Here is a 21,438-nt window from a genome sequence, read left to right as displayed (position 1 = left end):
TGTGTGCCAATAGGAAGTTCATTTTACATAAGCTGCATGCTTGCACAGTAGGCCTACACAATTGATTCTCAGTAGCTTCACAACCACAAGTGATTACCAATAAAAAAAAAATCGATCCTGAAAAATCCTGCTGGTATGAAATATACCAGAAGGAATTCAAGCACTAGTGAAAAGTTCCAAGTTTGTCCAACAATGTCCATGTTTGTTTACTGTTTTGTTGAGAAATTGAGAAATGACAGAGTTACCGTGTGGGCGTCTCCGGAACATCCAGACCCCCAGGAATATGCCCAGAGGGCCGGCTCTGTACCGGCGATCCTTCCCGCGTCCGAAGCGGTCGAGAAATGACGTTACCGTGTTGCAGCTTTCCGTGTTCGGACACAGACACAGGGACACACATAGCTGGCCCACCAAAATCGGTACACATAGGGCCGATTCATACTCCTATTTTACCGCTGTTTCGGCGCTGTAGTGCCGAAATGATTTCGGCTCGCCAGAAATTTCCCCCCCCCCCCCCCCCGAACCTCAAATGACGTCACATTGTAGGCTCTACAGAGCCGAACCGACTTTTATTCGGCTCTAAAATAGGAGTATGAATCGGCCCTAACACTCTATACTGGCATACCGCCTCCCCGTTGAGGCATAGGCGGCTAGGCCTACAAACACAGAAGCGTTTAATAACACCACTTTTACTGAAAGTGGTGTTATTAAAATATACCATCTATACCCAGTAAATATCTGTGTATAAACAGTGTATATAAAAGTGTATAAACATAATATATAGTATAAGTACAGTTTTGACATCAGTCCATGGACTTGGGACTTGGCAGAGTGCCTGTTGGCAACATTGTTTATCCTCAGGGCTACTGCTACCTACCAGGCAATCAACCAAGCTGTGCCGTTATTAATTAACAAATTCATCAAATTCATCCTGCTTTTTTGAATTACTGTCATCAGGCAAACGCTACTGTAGCATCAAGTCACGCATTCAGAGACAGTTTTTACCCCCAGGCAGTAACTGCCATTAATGTCTAACTATCTCCAACAGAATTATTAATTGACATATCCAATACTATATTAATTGTTTCTGTTTTATATTGATTATATTGTATTTTATTTATTATTTTACTTTACTATATTTTTTATATAAAAAAATGCACATAAAGTGCACAAAGACCCGCACACATATGAACACTTTTATTACGCCACATTTCGGTCAAAGACCTTCTTCAGGGCAGGCATCGATTTTTGAATACTTTGAGAGCACTGCCAACGCACCGTCTCTGAGCCTATCAGGTGTGCATAACACTTTGTTGCTTATATGTTTTTGATATTTAACATGACCTACTACATGTAGGTGGCGGCGGTGGCTCAGGGGTAGAGTGCCTGGATGGTAACCGTAAGGTTGCCAGTTCGAACCCGGGCTCCCCCATAGTTACTGTCGAAGTGTCCTTGAGCAAGACACTGAACCCCTAATTGCTCCCGATGTGCTAGTTGGTGCCTTGCATGGTTTCCGCTGCCATCGGTGTATGAATGTGTGTGTGAATGGGTGAATGTAATGCACAATCTCTGTAAAGCGCCTTGGATAAAGGCGCTATATAAATGCACCATTTACCATTTACATGTATGTAATAGCCAAACACAAGCATTTTATTGAATTAGAATGTATTGCTTTTTTGGCAAATAAACCAACCAAAATCAATCCAAATATATACTGCCAAAAATGTATGCCTTGTGTCTCTATGCCATATGTGTGAATGTGTACTTAGGCCACAGTCATCAGTAAATAATTATTAAATTAATATATCAGTTAAACTGTTTTGGATACATTTCCATATACGGTACAAACAATGCCTCAGCATCCTTTCAAATACCATGGGGAAGTTAACATAGCTGTCAGTGTGAGTATAGGGAAATGTCTAAGATGAAAGAGCAAAACACAATCATCTATTTCCTCATTTCAAAATATTACCATGGTGACTTCAGAAGGCAGAAGTCCAGCTGACATTTACAGTCATCCATTTCACAACAAAGACAAAAGTTAAAAAAGTGAAAACCATGTTTTCAGTTTGTCATCCAACTGGATAAAGCCACTGAACTAGTAAGCAGTGAAGCTGAAGCATTGCTCAATCTATGAATCACTGATCAATCTACGAAGCACTGATAAAGAGCTCAGAGTAAGTCAAAAGTAAATGGACTGGATGTCCTTGTAATGCCCTCTTTGTAAATTAACTTGCAATAAAGTATATCATGCCCCGCACAATATCACACAGTCCCTATGGCCTCATACTGTGCCGGCCGGGTGTGGTTTAGGATGTTAGTAGAGGAATCTCCAATGCAACCACAAGGGTTACATGCCGGCATTTCGACATAACGCCATTTCGACATACCCCCATTCCGACATAACGCCATTTCGACATACTGCCATTTCGATATACCGCCATTTCACAAGGCCCCTGTGTGAATATTTTGTTTCATGTACACAGAGACGCATAGCATAGCCTACATGTATCGTGGGACAGAGGAGCACGTATCAGCATGTAGATCGGCTACTTTCGCTGTTTGATTGCCTGATTGGTGCTAAATAACACTTAAACTCACTGCCAGACTGGGTGAGGAGGAGGGGCCGCTTTAGCTCTAAGCAAATCCACATAAGCACGCATGCTATACTCGAGCACGCATGCAGGTTTTCGGTAGAGAAAATTGGATGGCCTTGGCTTTTCTTTTTTCTTTCTTCTTCCTTCATGGGCCCCCATGGCGTCTGGGCCCCATGCACTGGTCGCTGCACTGGTTGCACAGTCTGTCGATATTTACACCACTGAAGGCAATTCAAGAAATTCACTCTCTCCGCAAATCTAAAGTAACAGTGAGATCCCACTGCAACATCATTGTCCTCTTAAGCACAGACTCCTCATATATACTGTAGAGTGTAGACTGAAGGGACTTATGTTCTTTTTTCAAGGCAGGCCTATAGATTTGAACTTAAAGGTTACTTAATGTATCATTTACAGTCCAAAGAAATGCACACACATCTGAATAGAATTTGAACAGGTGCTGCATAAAAACAGAATACTAAAAAAAGGAAAACATTCTCACACAATGCACCCAGAGTGAATTTATTAAAGTACACAGTTTTGACCTGAAGAGGTCTTTGTCACTGAACTTAGAGAGCAAGATAGAAATTCTATCTAGTGGTGGGAGTTATAATACAGGTCTTGAACCTGATGTTTCTCAATCTTCATGTCCAGGTGACTTCAGAGTTCAGACAAGGAGGGTAGCTAAGGCAGGATCACATTTTATTTAGGTTAGATATAGAGGTGTAGCCTACAGCTGAAAGGTGAACTGAAAGGAATAGAAGGTAGCCATTACTAAGCATGAATATTGTCACGGTTCAGGACAGGCAGGTGTTGGACCCAAGTGCAGACAAAGGCAGAGGACAGGCAGGTCGAATGCAAGGGGGGTTTATTAACCAAAAACAGGAACATACACTGGAGTACGAGGAGAGCAAGGCAAAACACTAGGAAGATGGAAAACACTAGGAACAAAAAACCACTGACAACATTTTACGAACGAACAAGGAACTGAACACACAAGGGCAAACTTATAGACATGGGAAAACTAGACACAGGTGAACACCACAGACAAATCAACACAGGGATTGGCTGGGAGACTAATATGACACAGGAGGAAACACTGGCAATCACAGGACTAGTGAGACAAGACAGGAACAGAACTACAGGGGCAGACAGGAAGGCACAAAACAAGACTACAAAATAACAGTTCACAGTGTAAAGCAAAACTGCAACTAAGAAACAAGGACAAATACAGAGTACAACATCACAGTAACAACGTAAAACACTAACTAACTAAAACCATGAAAACAGGATACACAAATAACATAACACAAGTCACAGACTGTGACAGAATATAATACGCAGATGCCTCAGGTAAAAACTTCAGCTTTGACCATGGTCTTATATCTGCACAATTACACTGGAATACAGCATCCTTCAGATTCATATAGATAGACCTTTATTAGTTATGAAACACAGGACAGATACAGTTAACAAACTTTTATTTTTTTTAAACTACATTTAATATAGTTTATTATTGTGATTTTTTGTTTATGAATCAAGAAGATAAATACGTGGGCACCAGGCTGTTAAAAATAAATACAATTATTTTGCATTCATGGAGAGCGACTGTGAAAATGTGTTTAAAATAAGACATGAGTGCAGGATTCATTAAGGACCACCAGATAGCGTTCAGCCTGTAGTGGTCGGTGTGATCATTAACCTCTGTTGCTATAGTAGGCCTACTTCTTTATACAACACTGGCTGAGATTTCTGCCAAGAGCTATAGCTACATAAACTATGACTGTCAAATAATCCACTGGGTTATGATATGACATCATCTAAAGTCTTTATAGAAAGTCATTATTTATGTTTTGTGTCGACTGCAAAACATTGAAAAGCAAACATTTCAAGTCAGTATGTGTGCTGTTGCGTGAGCACACTGTTCCAGGAATAACAATGTACTGGTTCACAATTCACATTGGTGTAATCAATCTTTCAAGGAAACAAAGGTGTTGGTTTCGGTAAAGACATTTCATCAATGTTTCTGTTATATTAACCAACACTCCTTGGATTTATGGTGCATGGCTCACACTGACTCACAGGTACAGGGTAAAGGTTGACATAACAGTGATCAGCTCCCAAGCGGAAAGAGACTGCATTCTAAGTCATATCTGTGAAGTGTTATCATCATCCCTATTAATAAAATAATAAAATGTACAAATTGACTGGCAATGATGTCCAGTAAATGCTCAACATGTGGGAAAGAAACATGCGGAAATCAGATTCTAAACAGAATAGAATAGACTAGAACATAGCATAACAGAATAAATTCCATAGGTCACGGTTCCTCTATTGTTACATGTGTATTACAATTATTTTGTTGTAGTTTGACACAATTAAACAATTCAAGTCTAGTAGTAGTCTAAAAATCACACCTGTGTGAAGTGAGGGGCACTCTAATCATCGTACATCATCATCAAGAATGGTGGTCCCTTATTGGCCAAGGGTGGCCACCGACATGCCCAGCCGATTTGCTCAGATGACGTAAATTCTCCATTCAATGTCAATGGCATTTTAATGTTTGTGTTCAGACAGAATCTACACTATAGCTGTTTATAGGAGGGGCCCTCAATAATACAGTTAGAGTACTAAGTACAAATAACTATTGTGTGCCCACAATAATGCCACAAGACATAGCATTGGAATCTTAGATTATCACTTTAAACTCTGTTAATATTAAAGCTACATTAATATCATAGACATATCAAATTCCATTTAAATGATGTCAGCTAAAGATATCATTTTCCTATTTAGAACATACAGTGTAGGTCAAAAAACATTATAATGTTCCCATTGTCTACTACTGTGCTCTGCAACAAGCATTTGTGTTACCCTCTATAAGAAACATTTTAAAGTCTACAATACAATGCATACATAGAAGGATATTAAGCAAAACTATTCTGGCAGAGCTGGACCCCTGAAAGGGTATGCTGGGCCGAGGCCCAGGAGCCCTAGAAAGTTGGGACCCCTGAATGGGCATGCTGGGCCGAGGCCCAGGAGCCCTAGAAAGAGCTGGACCCCTGAATGGGCCGACTGAAAGACACCCAGGAGCAGACTGGAAACAAAAATCAGCCTGGGAATTGGCCCTCAAATGTGTTATTGTTATATTAAAAAAAACACACTTGTGTGAAGTGAGGAGCGCAGTGAGGGCAGTATTTATTTCAGACAGAAGACGTAAGTCTTATAGGTTGTCATTTACTGCCCTAAGCAAACATTAAACACTTTGACTACTGAACACGAGTTACACGATTTAACTGACTGTAGAACAGCTTCCCTCTCATTCACGAGTTATGTTTCCATTGTTTTTTTTAGTCATCCCGGTTCTCCATGCATCTAACCAGTTCGTTGGTACTTTGCGCTCCTGCGTCGTTCTTGAGTACATCCACGCATGTTAGTGTGATCAATGCCCATTGCCCGTGTGTTGGTTCCGACAGCATCAATTTGCTGGCTGGCAGTTCTTTATGTCTTTGGCAGTGTCCTACTAGTCTCATTCTCCTGGCTCCTATTTTCTGGCTCACCCTTGGTATTCCCTCATACAGAACCTTGTTGGTAACATGTACACTCTTGCTGATGTTAAGTACTGGCTGCACAGAGTGCACGCAACATTCTGGTGTATAGTTACACTCTGGAAGTTTACTTGCCTACATACAGTAATGTTCATGCATCTGAATATTCTATCATGGACATGTGTGTTTGGTGACATGTGACATGAAAAACCCCAACCACTTTTCCGTCAGCAAAATTGTATTTATTGGTGCAAAAGCAGATATAAGTGGACAAAACGAGAATGCAAACAGGGGCATCGAGCTGTGTGGCTCAGAATAATGGACAACAGAGCATTGGAGTTGCTATACTGTAGCATCGTGTTCTTTCAGTGCATTTGAAAAAGTGTGTATAACTACTGGGCAGAGATTACCAGGTGGTTTGAACTCCAGTAATAAACTAAGGGGTGGAGGACAGAGTTCATACATACTTCAATAAACCACACACACATACAGTATGATTTACACTTTGTGGCATGACAGAGTGGCATGCTAAAAATACACTCACAACGGGTCGCACTGCGATGCATTGTGAGTTCACATATCGTCTATTTTCAGTGTATGAAGCACAATGTCGTACGACAGATTATAAAGCATCTCTTCGTCTTTACTTTCATAGACACTTGCTGGTGAACTATTATAACGGCTATGAACAAATTACAAAATGCAGTTTGTGGCTCTGCAGTCTCATTCAAGACTACCAATACAGTACAGTACACTAATCAATTTCATTATTTTCATCTATAAAAAAATACATCTTAAATTAACTTCACTTCAACACATCTTGAATACATAATCTTAAATACACTTACAGGTATCAAATAGTCATAACATTACAATTGTGGCAAAAGTATTTAACACACTGTGGCACTAAATCAATGAAATAAGGCTGAAAACATGGGAGACTTCTGCGGTATTCATAAATATAGCCCCATCTTATTTCTGATTATCCACGTACTATTTCTGAAATACTGATTTCTCAAATTAAATGTTTGCTACCTGCAACTGGGAGGAACACTATAGGCTGGGGACAAGCACCAAAAAAAGCAATACACCAGACCAGCATATTGGTGATGCCAATCTGGTCTATGCAGAGAAAGCCATACACCAGACCAGCATATTGGTGATGCCAATCTGGTCTATGCAGAGAAAGCTTTGAAATAAAAACATCATTGATTTCTTCTTTAGTCCTCTGAAGTAACAGAGTTACAGAAACAAATTGAACCATCAGATTAGACACGATATGTTGCATCACAAGTAATATTGAATGGAAAAATTGTATAGTAGGCCCATTTCAAGGGTAATACAAGTATTAACAAAAAAACAATGTAGCAATCCATACATTTGTACCTGAAGTTTCAGCCCAGTGCAGGTTACTGTTACAGATATAATTTTATGTATGTGAAATGAATCATACAGAATTGTTCTTGGCATGATTAAAGAATGCAGGCTTATAGGGTAATGTTAAATGAATGAATTTGCTTGCTACAAAAGCATCAATGCTTTTAAAGTAGTCCTTTGGAATTATGCTTTTTAAATAGCAATGCATCTAGGCGTTTACTGTATTGGAGTCGAGTCGAGTCGAGTCAGATCAAGTCAAGTCAAGTTTGTATATGTCTCAAAACTGGACCAAAATCAAACAAACCAAGCCAGAATCATGCCCACTGAAAGATTTTCCAATTATAGAAGCTAAAACTACAATGTTAATCACTGCTAATGTGCTTGTATGCCAGCTAAACGCAGGATTCACCTTCAATGAAACTGAACTTTGGAGTGTATATTTCTCTCGCTAGATGTAGCTTGGCACATCTCAGCTGACTGTAAAACATAATTGCACATGGCTGCATCTAAGAGGGTCTTTACTTCTTACAGAGAAGGAGTGCATGGTCCGCACATAGTCTTTGCTCCACAGTCTTTACTTCTTCTTAACCTGAGAGTAGAGAGTGGAGTCGTCATCAGCAGGCTGCCCAGGGCCAGCAGCCTGAGATGCTGCCCGAGGAACAGCTATAGGAGGGCCAGCCAACTGTCCAGGCTGAGGGGCCGACTTCTTCACATTGTGCATGTGAGCATCGTAGGTAGGAGGGGATGATGTCCTTGTCCCTCCTCCGGCCCTGCTGTTCCCCTGGATCTCGGCGTACTCTGTGGGTGAGGTACCTAAGTTCCCCAGTGGGACGCTTCCACCGCCCTTCTTCTGGAATTGACTGATTTCTGCATAGTTCACTTCCTAGAGGAAGATTTGAAAGGAAGAGATGTTATTGGAGTTGTCTGACGACAACATAAATCATGGATGTATTTGTGCACGTTTGTATGAAATATATAATAAAGATGATCAGTTCTTGACATTGAGGTGTCAAGTCACTGCAAGTCACATGCAGGTTGTTAAACATGACATGTTGTTTTATTGTCTTCTATTACAGGACATGCATAGTTAGTGTCCAGTCTTTGACCAGCTTTACTACCATAATGTCAATACAGATTTGAGCCCTCTTCTAGTCAGCCGTACTTATCAAGGGTTGTGTGTGTAGTAAAAGGTCAGACTTTGAACCCGGAAAAATTGTGTATGCTAAACTCACTTTTACCGGTTCCTCTGAGCCTGCATGGCATGGATCTCCTAAAAAACACACAATAACACTTAGAGATACAGTAAGCCAGGTCATAAAATAATCATCAAAACACATCGCACATGCATGACAATATGCAAAATACATGGAGATGCAGTATGCTCACACACACACACACACACACACACACACACACACACACACACACACACACACACACACACACACACACACACACACACACACACACACACACACACACACACACACACAATAAAACAAGACTTACCACTGCCAGACGTACTGCCATTGCTCCGGAACGTCCTGTGCAGAAAACTATTACTTAAAGGATCACTTCAACCATTTGTTCATAAAATTGGTTAATTATATTTACATTATAAGATGGCACCATTTCTGTCTACTGACTATCTACCAGTGACGTCTTTAGGCAAGTTTGGTCATTTCAAACAATATTTAAAATATTGTTTGTCCGTCCGTCCATCCGTCAGTGTGTGGGTGTGTCCACACATCTGTCCATCTATATGAACAGCTAATCTCTGGCACCGTTGACCCAATCGACGTGAAACTGTGCACACACACTAACTGGATGCCACAGCAGAACTTCTGCCTCAAATGTTTCGGCCTATTTTTTGTGCGGTGCTAGCCACTCCAACGTTTGACCATGTGTAAACCGTGTGTGCACCTTCCCACTAGACTAGGAAGAAATCCCACCCTATACATTTTTCAAATCAGCCTCATCGTATAACAGGCCGATTCACGTTTTTATAACTGAACCGATCAGGGTGAGCCTTTTATAGCCCTTTAAAGACTTTGCACAACACTTTTTTATATCACGGTATATTATATTATCATGGTGCCATATTATATGAGTTTAATGAGGACCTACTTTATATGAAGATAAGTAAAAAATATGATAATATATGATAAAGTGATCCTTTAAATATTACTTAATTCTAGAATAGATAGATTACAAATTAAATTTCTTTAAAAAAATAAAATGTATGACATGCAATTTTGTTGGATATAAATTAAATTGAATTGAATGAAATGAAATGAAATTAAATTAAATTAAATTAAATTAAATTAAATTAAATTAAATTAAATTAAATTAAATTAAATTAAATTAAATTAAATTAAATTAAATCAAATTGTCAGTGTTATCTTTTGCATTGATTAATAATAAAGCAGTGTTAAACTATATTTGAAATGATTGATTTAATAGAAATATTTCATCCTTACCCCTTTTTGTACAAATAGTACCCTCCCCCGCCAAATGCCCCTATAACTAGAAGCACAACAATCACTATAGCAGCAATGACACCACCCGAGAAACCTCCAGCCTCCGGTGGTGTAGGTCTTTTATCCTCTGGAACATGTGACAAAAACAAACAAGCAAGAAACAGGAGAAGAAAAGATAATTGTTACAATTATTTTGTTATTTCTAAATTCTATTCTCTCCTATGCCACCAAAATGTGGAACGCTCTACCAACAGTCATTAAGACATGCGAATCCCTTGACTCCTTCAAAACCACTCTCAAAGGGCACCTAAGGACGGCTGCAATTCTAAACTGGCCCCCGTAAAATCTAAAACATGAAGCATTTGAAAATTGCAGGAGGCAACAGTCTGGCAACACGAGACCAGTATACTTTCTGTGTGTGTGTGTGTGTGTGTGTGTGTGTGTGTGTGTGTGTGTGTGTGTGTGTGTGCGCGCGCGCACGCTTGCGTGCATGTGTGTGTTACTTCACTACGTCATTGCATTTTACTACTATTAGGCCTTTCAGATTTTGTATACGTTGCTAACTTGCTACGATAACTTCTCTTTTTTGCTACTTGCTACAGATTTCTGCCAAATGAAATTTTACAGTTCTCTATTACAATTGGGATGTGCGATTACAATTATGACAATAAACCATATAATCTAAAAAAACCTAATACTATACCCATCTCATTCTCTGCATACCAACTTTGCATCAATCATATCCACTACTCAAAACAACACCTTCATTGCTCACTACATGTACACAATTATTTCCATAAATAACACAACACTGTGCTAAACACACTGAAAATCTGCATACAGTGCATGCACATGCCCAAAGGGCGCTTTGTTCTAGTTAATCAGATAATACTAGTGTACTTGGGCACTTTACATATATTCCCCTTGCCCTGCTGCTGAATGATTTCAAATGGTTAATGCATGCCGTTTATGCACTTTAATAATAGGTTATAGCACTTTATGATAAACTGTGAACTTTATAGTGGATGTATATATGTACAGGGTAAAAATGCATTGTTGGCACTTTTATATTTAAAGAAAATGGCTCATGATATGTTTTTTTCTTTTTGAGGACCGCAATGGAAATAAACCGAAATGTTTTCATCCTCGTGATGCATTGACTGTATATCAATACAGTGCTCTATGTGCTCTTTTTTATATCTCCAAATTAAATCAATAAAAATCAATCAATCAATGACTAATGAGGCATAAGCCTGATTTGTATCACTGCAAAGGTTTACAATCGAATTATACTAAACAGGATACGACATGCATCAACCCTCACCTGAGGGAGATCAAGAATGCCTTCTGAGAGGGGAGAACTACCGTAGCACAGATCTTGGCACTAAGATTGTTATAAATGATTGAGGAGGTGAAAAAGTACAACTTGACTGTACTCTGCTTCATCTACTTCAAAAACACATTTGACTCGATCCACAAAGGCACGATGGTGAAGATCCTTAATGCCTACGGTGTCCCACCCAAATTACTCAGGCCGATAGAATTAAGCCATGTATGCAGGAACAAGGGCCAAGGTGGTAACCCCAGATGGCAACAGCAAGGAGTTTGACATCCGGGCCGGGGTAATGCAAGGGCACACCCTAGCCCCCTTCCTCTTCATCATAGTCATGTACTATTCACTCAGGAAGGCCATCAGTGGACGAGAGCAGGAACTTGGCTTCACTCTAACACAAGGAGGTCGAGACAACACCCCAAAGTAGTCTTGACAGAAATGTGAGGTTATCATCTACAACATCTCACCAGAACATCCACCTCTGACAACAACAGGAGGCACTGTGCTGAAGGAAGTCAAGGACTTCAAGTACCTGGGCACCTGGGCTCATGGGTCAACTCAACCGAGCAAGACCTGAAAGTGAGGAAGGCACTTGCATGGAGGGCCCTGAATGGTAGCCTGGCTAATAAGCCAGACTCAAATCACACTTGTGGTATTTGAGTCTGGAGAGGCTGTGTATGGATCTTGTTTCCCGGGGGGCGGGTTTAAACATTTTCTCTTTGACGCAATTGGTCAGAGCTACTGTCAGTCAAAGGTCTCAAGCATTGAAAGTCACTGTACCAAAGCCCGCCCATATTGCATACCGTGTCACGATTGCCCGAACCATTTCTCTGGTGTAGGAAATGGGCGTACAATTGAGCCTCTCCAGACCGTAATCCGCCGGCAGGCAATTTTTTTTTGCCAGCGGCTGATTCGGTCTGGTTTATTAACCAGGCTACCTGAATGGCATGATCAGTGTATGGAACTCCATCCTCCCGCGTCAAATCAAACTCAGCTTCTACATAACGGTGGAGTCTGTTCTTCTATACAGCAGTGAATGGTGGACCCTGAAGCCAACCCTGCAGAAGTCTCTTGACGGATGCTACACCAGAATGTTGCGTGCAGTAATTAACATCAGCCAGAGTGTATGTTACCAATAAGATGAGGGAATACCAAGGGTGAGCCAGAAAGTAGCAGCCAGGAGAATGAGACTAGCAGGACACTGCCAAAGACATCAAGGTGCTGTGGGAACCAACACACAGGCATGATTACGAGGACGTCCCACACTACGTGGATGTACTCAAGAACGACGCAGGAGCGTAAAGTACCAAAGAACTGGCCAGAAGTATGGAGAACCAGGATGACTAGAAGCGACAATGGAGGGCTCGTCTGAGGACGACCTAGAGAATGATGTGTTCATAGATCCAATCTTAAATCTCCCAATCTGCTCACAGATGAATCAGGCCTAACCTGATGATTCTCGTTTTTTTAAGTAGGGTAGGATTTAGGACATTCTTTATTAAAGAATGCAGTAAAGAATGTTGTGAATGAGGTAGCCAATGGTACTGCCATGTCTAAATGTGGAATAATTTTTTCATCATCTTTTACTTTACTTTTAAGGACTGTTTGTACTAGTTTATGTACAATTTGGGAATGCATGCCCCTATCCTTTAACGCAATACTTGTTGTACCTGTCTGTCTGTCTGTCTGTCTGTCTGTCTGACTTTCTGTCTGTCTGTCTGTCTGATAGTACAGTAAGTATTGTTTATAATAACTATATAGTATATAGCAAATCAATAGCATCTATGGATTCTTACTGAATAAAAAGCTATTTTAAATAAATGGTAAATGGTGCATTTATATTATAGTGCCTTTATCCAAGGCACTTTACATAGATTGTGCATTACATTCACCACATTCACCCATTCACGCACACATTCATACACAGATGGTGTATTAAACCATTCAAGGCACCAACCAGCACATCAGTCTGAGCAATTAGGGGTTCAGTGTCTTGCTCAAGGACACTAACTGTATTTTGTCCCCCTGCTTTTCTGTTGAAATATTTAGATACAGTATCAAAGGTCTTGTCTCACGTAGGCACAGGATCTGACACAAAGTTTGACCTGATGGACAAGATTAAATTTATCCCCTGAGAAAGCAGGCTGGCTCTATTAGCTCAATGGTAAATATGTCTGCAGGAAACAGGGTTCAAATCTGGGGTAGAAGAGGAAAGTTACAGTCTGTATAATAATTATAAGAATTGCTATCATCACTCAGAAAGTACATTCTAGTAATGAATGAAGACATAAACAAAGAAACAAAGAAACAAACAAAAACAATTTATGATACTATATTATATTATGATACTTACGGCTGACCGTCATGTTGTATCCAACCTCCTGAGAGCTGATAGGGTTACTGACATTGCACAAGTATTCTCCGTTGTCTGTTTCATTCACAGCACTGAAAGACAACACTTTGTTATTGTCTTGAAGAGTGATGCCATTGCTAAGGTTCAGAGGCAAGCCATCCTTCATCCAGACTCTGGTAGAGATTGATCCTTTAGCATCATATTCACATGTTAATGTGAATGGCCATCCCTCAAATGGTTGGTCTTGTGGTGATGGTTTGATAAATGCACCAGATATCTTCTCTATTAAAGAAACACAAATATTTTAGATACAGTATTTTACCACGCCATTCAACTCCATTCCAACATTGCATATGATATTTGTTTGAATGTTTTGGTAAATAATATTAAATTACTGGTCATTCAGTAGGACTCGGAGTCAACAATTCATAGTATGGAAATAATATTGTGATTACTATCTTAATCCATGTTTGGTAAATCAACAACAAAAGTGTTTCACAGATACTTTAGCATAAAGCATGGCTTGGGTATCACTGTAAATATTCTATTGAAGTATTTATTTGCAGTGTCTTTGATCGAATACTGACAGAGATTTGGAACCTATTTTATTCAAATTCAAACACTGAATAACTGAAATGGAGTCACCACAAAAGCCTTCAATTATCACAAACAACAAAAGCAACATCCCAAACAGTAGTTAGCCTCATCTGGATCAATCTACTGTCCCTTTGTCTTGTAGATGCTTAAATAGCAGTTTCATATTTGTCTAATGCACATTCTTTCCACTTACCCAGAATAGTGACAACTGAGGCCTCAGACATGTGATATCTCAGAGTCTTGCTATTAAAGGCCTGACAGCTGTAGTTACCACTTTGACCAATATTTAAGTTCATTATTAGTTCTGGTCCAGGAATATTGAGCATATTTCCATTCAGAAACCAGTCAAACAGGGCAGTAGGCATGGAGTCAGCTGAGCAGTTCAGATTGAGGGTTGACCCATCTTCATAGTAGTCTTTTGAAGGGGAAACCTTCATTGTAGTGTTTTCTGGGCCAACTGTAGATTATTTGCATAACACACACAAGCAAAAGAAACGCCACCAGTACATACTATTAGACAACCAACTGTAGCTGAAGAAGAGCAAGTATTTAGTATTCATATTTAAAAATTGAAACCTTGTTAAGTTGTTATACATTAACACAAGCTGCCAGACAAAGACAGAACCAAAAGACAACTAGAAAACTGAGCTCTTTGCAGTGCAGGTCTCCACCGGGCCAGGTTGCCTATCCAGGGCATGCAAATTTGTGCTACACGATATATCTTTATCGTATCATGATCTTGATATGAACATGGGCGATATCAGTATCGTGAAAGGGATATAAGGCCATAAGGGATGTCAAACTCAAACGAGGAATAACAGGGACGCTGCGTTTCTCTGCATGTTGCGTTGTTGTTGACGGCCCTATGGCCTATGACAGGGTTTGTGTGTGTGACTGTGTGCCTTACTAAGTGCATGCGTGCGTGTTCCTACCTGCTTCATAGACCTTGACTTGCACTCACCTTTCATTGAAAATGAATTCCCTATAGCAAACTGCCTAAAGACTTGACTAAAGCTTGACTAATTATGTCCATTCGTCATTACCGGAGATTAGCTGCTCACTGACTGACTGACTGACTGACTGACTGACTGACTGACTGACTGACTGACTGACTGACTGACTGACTGACTGACTGACTGACTGACTGACTGACTGACTGACTGACTGGCAGACAGACTGGAGTAAAAACATACTCCCTGACCTTTGGTCGTCCAGCCTTTGGCTGCCCCGGCCTGGCGGAGACAATAACAAAGCAACTGTTCAGCAAAGAGCACTAAAAAGCAGTGTGAGACATACAGTAAATTGTCTCCATCTAAATATGTTACACCAACTTAATCAAGATAGGAAGTTAAACATGCAGGTTAATAACTCACAATTGATGTTGAGCTCTACTGGTTCACTGGTATGATTACTGATGGGATTGAACACATGACACGTGAACGGTCCCTGGTCATAACGGGTCACATTGACTATGGTGAGAGTGGAGCCTCCATCACCAAGCTGAACTCCCTCACTGGCTGTGACCTCAGAGCTGCCATTGAACCAGCAGTAAGAGAGGGAGGAACCAGAGGAGACAGAGCAGGTGAGGACTGCTGTGTCATTGAACTCCACATAGTCTGCTGTTTTGGGATTTATGTCTGCACTGGAGACTGGTGCTATTGATGAAAAAGATAATGGTTTTCACTTGAAGCACCTCATTAACGTAAAATGGTGAATGCAGAAGTTGAAAATCAATTCAGTAATGTTATTATCAGCCTATTACAAATGATGTTGTTGTAATGAACACGAGTGAAATTTGAAGGCTTTTGTTACTGTAGTTCCACAAAACATTCAGTCATTCAGTGTTTGAACTCACAATTAAAAATATCTGTTCGTTATGCAGTTAATTCAGAAAGAAACTACTGAATCCAACCCTGGCTGTAATTCAGATCCATTTGGAAGACATTCAAGGTGTTTAAGTGGCTTCCATCACTGAACAGATCACTGAACAGATCACTGAACAGATCACACTGATCATAGCCTAGTATCTATCTATTAATGCACCATGTCACTCAGTCATTCTGTCTGTCTGTGACAAAATGGTAGAGAGTACTCTCTACTGCCCCATCTGGCGAACATCATTTGCTGTTCATATATTCAGAACGGGTAAGGACTACTGTACAACAGATTACAACATATAAATACTCTACTTACTGTAGATCATCATATTCGTAGATCCGGTAATCGGTAATCCTTCAGCATTAATAAAACTGACTTTGTATTCTCCACTGTCATTACACGTGAGATTTCTGAGCTCCAGTGATACAGGAGAAGATGTGTTCAATGTGGCCCTGTTTTCATATCCTGGTCCAGTTGCTGGACCAGCACTAGTTGATTTTATTATTAGTACACTTTTACTATTTTCATCAATAAAAGTCCATGATACAAATATAAATGGTTGATCGAATGTTGTGATGAACATCACACTCCCTCCCAATGTTTCATTCAGTAGATTGTCAGGTAGAACATCTGCTCCATGGCTTAAACCTGGAGGAGATAGTTACAGGTTAAGCAATAATAACGTTCTGTTAAAAGTGTACATTAATGTCACACATGCTATTAGGATAAGCTATCTTTGTTTATAAACCATTAGAGATAATGAACATGTGAATTATTTATGTATTTCTGGCATGGATAATAGCTATAATTAACGTGTTATTGTAGCCCATATAGGCCTACTATATGATTATGATGACAAAATGGTACTGAACTATTGCTTACAATTTAAAGCTATAATTAAGCTAAATACAGAATACAACTTAATCCTGCATAATGAAATGCATGATTCATGTCTGTGTTGTCTGTGTTGTTGCATGAAGAGTAAAACATTGTGATGAGATTGACAATTCTTAAAGTGGCCATGGTAAGAAAAATAAATTATCTCGTTTGAACAAGATATTTTCTCGATTGAACAAGATAATATCTCGTTCAAGCGAGATAATATCTCGTTCAATCGAGATAATATCTTGTTCAAACAAGATACATTTTTTTTCTTAACATGGCCACTCTGGGGCTCTGTAGGTTTGTCTTTTTTAGAGTTAGAGCAGTGCACTTTTTTGAAACATACAGTGTACACTACATTGCATATCAGGGTGATAATTTATTAAACCTTTGTCAGAGTTTCTCTGGATTTAAAGCATTTCAGTTTCCTTGCACCCAGTATTACATTTCATTACTAAAAGGTTACATGGCTATTTATTAAGAGGCAATTTGGGCAATGTAATCAGACATTGCTAATCGTTCAGTACTCAGTTCAAGGTGCTTACCTGTAAAAGACAAAAATACTGGAAGCATACAAATCAAATGTAAGGAATTCATCGCTCAACCTTCTGTTCAGCTTGGCGGTTAAAGATGAAAGTGACACAATCATGTTGTGTTGAGGAAATAAATAACTGTACCTATAGCACTGCCCCTGCAGACCTCAATCGTGTGAAAATATGCACCATCTCACCATCTAGTGGTGTAATATATGTGAGCCCATTGTCAGGCTAGGGTTAGGGTTAGTGACATATGGAGAGATGGCACCCATGACACCTTCAAACAACTTGGATTTTGCAATTAATTTGTAAATCAAGGTCACAGAGGATCTGGAGTAAGAGTGAGAAGCACTGAATCCAAGTTGCTTGAAGTTCAGTGTGAAGTTTCCACAGTCGATCAGTGGAAATCAACACAGCTGACATCTACCAAGAGACTATAACAATTCATGCTTCCATAGTTGACAAGCTTTATGGAGATGCTAATTTCCCTTTTCAGTATAGGACTTGGCCACAGATGTGCTGATCATCATGTTATTACTGTGCTTGATTGGCCAGCCAACTCAAATACAAAATTAACATTAACATTTCTGTATAATAAATATTTTTTGGATTGGCCTCATGCTATATTCTAATGTTTAGAGATAATGTGTTTTTTCCTTCATGAGCTATATGTAAAACAAAAATCACACCTGTGTGAAGTCAGGGGCGCTCTTGTCATCATACATCATCATGCATCATCTCATACTGGCCAGTATTGAGATGATATAGAGTAGACTGAGCTTTGATATATTCTGGCCAAGCGCTTAAGCGCTTTTATTGGCCAAGCGCTCCCACCGACATGTGATTGGTTAGCCAACATATTACGTACGTTTTCCCTTCAATGTCAATGGAGTTTAATGTTTTTGGCGTTTAATGAATTTTGACCTAATTTCTCCTGTCATTGTCAATGGCAAATATTGAGACGTGTGGGGACAAGATTTAGCAGACATTTGACCTGAATTCCCCTTTCATTGTCAGTGGCAAATATTGAGACGTGAGGACAAAAGCTGTATATAGGAGGGGCCCCTCAACAAACTCAAGTGAGGGGCGATCATTATACATCATCTCATGAACAACTGAATTTTTGTGATTGGTTAGCGGATTTGCTCGTCTACATATGATATGACGTACATTTTCCCTTCATTGTCAATGGCATTTACACAGATTTACATCATTTTTGGCTGACATTTGACCTATTTTCTCCTTTCATTGTCAATGGCAAATATGAGACGTGTGGGGGACAAGATTTAGGTCATATTTGAGGCATATATGACCTAATTTCTCCTTTCATTGAACTGAATGTATGTGATAGGTTAGCCGATTTGCTCGTCTACATATGACGTACATTTTCCCATCATTGTCAATGGTATTTAATGTTTGTGTTGCCACAAATTTACGGCATATTTGGTGGACATTTCACCCAATTTCTCTTTTCATTGTCAATGGCAAATATTGAGACGTGTGGGGACAAAAGCTGTATAGTATATCATCTCATTCCGGCCAATCACAATTTGCGTCCTCACCTTCGTCTTCAATGTTTGTGTTTACACCTAACACTCAAAGCTGTCCATTCATTGTCAATGGCATTCATTGTTTGTGTTAATACAATGTGTGTTTACACAACCCCTCAAAGATGGACATAGGAGGGGCTAGCGCCCCTCAAAAATCACACTTGTGTGAAGTGAGGGGCGCCTTTGGGGGCACGCACAGTCCACAAGTCCATTAACTTGGCTGTCATATGATGTCACGGGGTGTCATGAATAAGACAAACATTAAAAGTCCATAGACTTGGCTGCCACACTCAGTCACTCGACCATGCTCTGCATTTTGAGACAGAGAGAGGGGGGAGAGAGAGAGAGAGAGAGAGAGAGAGAGAGAGAGAGAGAGAGAGAGAGAGAGAGAGAGAGAGAGAGAGAGAGAGAGAGAGAGAGAGCACACGCGTGTTTGGGCAGCACAAGTTACTATAAAAAAGAATAAGCAAGATATGATATTTCAACAAGATGTCTGGATCTCTGCTAATGCCTGAATACCTGTGAGTAATAATGATATATATAGCTAGATCTTAAAAAGGGGGTAAAGCAAGGGTGTGTGCAGTCAGATAGTTAATTGTCAGCATTATTTCACACACATCGTAGCACCGCACTTCATTTCAGCGCCTTATAAGGAAAGTTGCGTGGCACATACAGTATATGCATGGCATATCCATGCTCATGGTGGAAGGGACATGTTGTGGAAGACTGCCCCTATAAGAACCACATACCCACTCGCTATATACGCATGTTCCCTTTGGGAAACCCAGCCATGTCCTCCTAATACGTAGGGTGCCCTTGTTTTTTCAATTACTTTTTAAATGTATTTTTAATTGCGACTGTAGGTCGCAGATTACTATGTAAACCTCCGTCACGCCACCATATATGGTCGTCAGTCCATCATGCCTCGTGACACGCTACATATATGGCCGTCTCCATTATATGAAGATCATGACACTGACCTCATCAAACGCTGGATAGCCATACATGAAGAAGACTGGAGCATCACCTAGATCTGCATATATGGAGCCGGCCAGCAACTCTACATCTGACCTCAAACCTCAAACCCCCAGATTACCACATATGGAGCTGACCAGTTCTGACATTCCATATGTTGATCCCTCCCCACCCGTCCTTCCTCTTCGATGTCTTCCAGACGGGCCTGACCCAAATTGCAGCCGCGCCCGGCAGCCAGCAAAAACTAGAGTTTTCAACAGGCCCGAAAATGATAAGGCCCGGTCCTACCAGTACCTGGGCCATCATCAAACCCTGTACACTCAAGACACTGCCCCCGCTGCCACCCTTAGATCTCCATATATGCAGCTGACCTGTTCTGACATTCCATAATGTTGATCTGACCCCCCATCCCAAAGTGCCAACGCTCGCCCAGCAGTCATGCTGTCACCCAGGCAGATGCGACCTCGCCCTTTAGGGCTTCTCGAGGCGTCTTACTGGTCTGGTATATGATTTTTCAAAAAACATAAACATGAATTAAAAAGTAGGCTAATTGAAAAAACACGGGAACCTCACTTATTAGGAGAGCACTATAGTCACCAGAACCAAGGAAGAGTGTTTTCGATTAATCTATCATGGTTAAAATGGATACTAGAAAAAATCTGAGCACTCAAAATGGTTTAAAAATGAGGAGAGGGTGGATAAAATCAAGGTACTTTATTTAGAAAAGTAAAAAAACAGCAGAGGTCCAGCTGTTTCGACTCACAGGAGTCTTCATCAGGGCATACCTAGTATTCCAGTCCCACTGATCTTTAATTGTAGCACCAGTCGACTTTATTTTTACTTTTATTGCACCTCCATCGAGCACCTGGTTGACTCTCTCTTTGTCGCTATGGTTAAAATGGAGTTTGAAGTTACAATGGGTTTGTATTGGAAGGGGGCTAAATTAAATATAAAATATCTAAATACTGAATACTGAACTTAAAAACTGTCTATAGGGTGTTCACAAAAAGGCGATAAAAGTAGACGATAAAAAATACCAAAAGTTATTTTTAAAGTGAAATAGCCCTTTAAGAAAATATGAACAGACACAACACATTGCAACACATTTGTATTTGTTTAATTTAGGTTACTTCCCTAATAGTTCTCAACATTTTGACGTGCAAACAATAACAAAAGTTCCTGCTTAGGTTACTTCCCTAATTAGGTTACTTCCCTAATAGTTCTCAACATTTTGACGTGCAAACAATAATAAAGGTTCCTGCTATCAGACAATAAATAGACAGACATCCAGAATGCGGTCAGGTGATGTCGACTTTGTATCACTGTTTAGCGTGGTGG

General features: G+C 40.0%; 1 protein-coding gene across 1 annotated transcript; it reads right to left on the bottom strand.

Annotated features, from left to right (window-relative positions):
- Nucleotides 1-13,400: 13,400 nt before the first annotated feature.
- Nucleotides 13,401-16,485, bottom strand: LOC310856727 (cell adhesion molecule CEACAM1-like; the record flags this gene model as incomplete). The annotated part of the gene is made up of 5 exons (XM_083762199.1): nt 13,401-13,417; nt 13,683-13,964; nt 14,473-14,736; nt 15,653-15,934; nt 16,473-16,485. The coding sequence occupies 5 exons, from the start codon at nt 16,483-16,485 to the stop codon at nt 13,401-13,403; spliced, it is 858 nt and encodes a 285-aa protein (XP_083618325.1).
- Between the last annotated feature and the right edge of the window lie 4,953 nt (nt 16,486-21,438).

Source organism: Protomyctophum parallelum (assembly GCF_964188405.1).
Source record: "Protomyctophum parallelum genome assembly, chromosome: 3".
Taxonomy (NCBI): Eukaryota; Metazoa; Chordata; class Actinopteri; order Myctophiformes; family Myctophidae; genus Protomyctophum; species Protomyctophum parallelum.
This window is presented reverse-complemented; position numbering and strand designations above follow the sequence as displayed.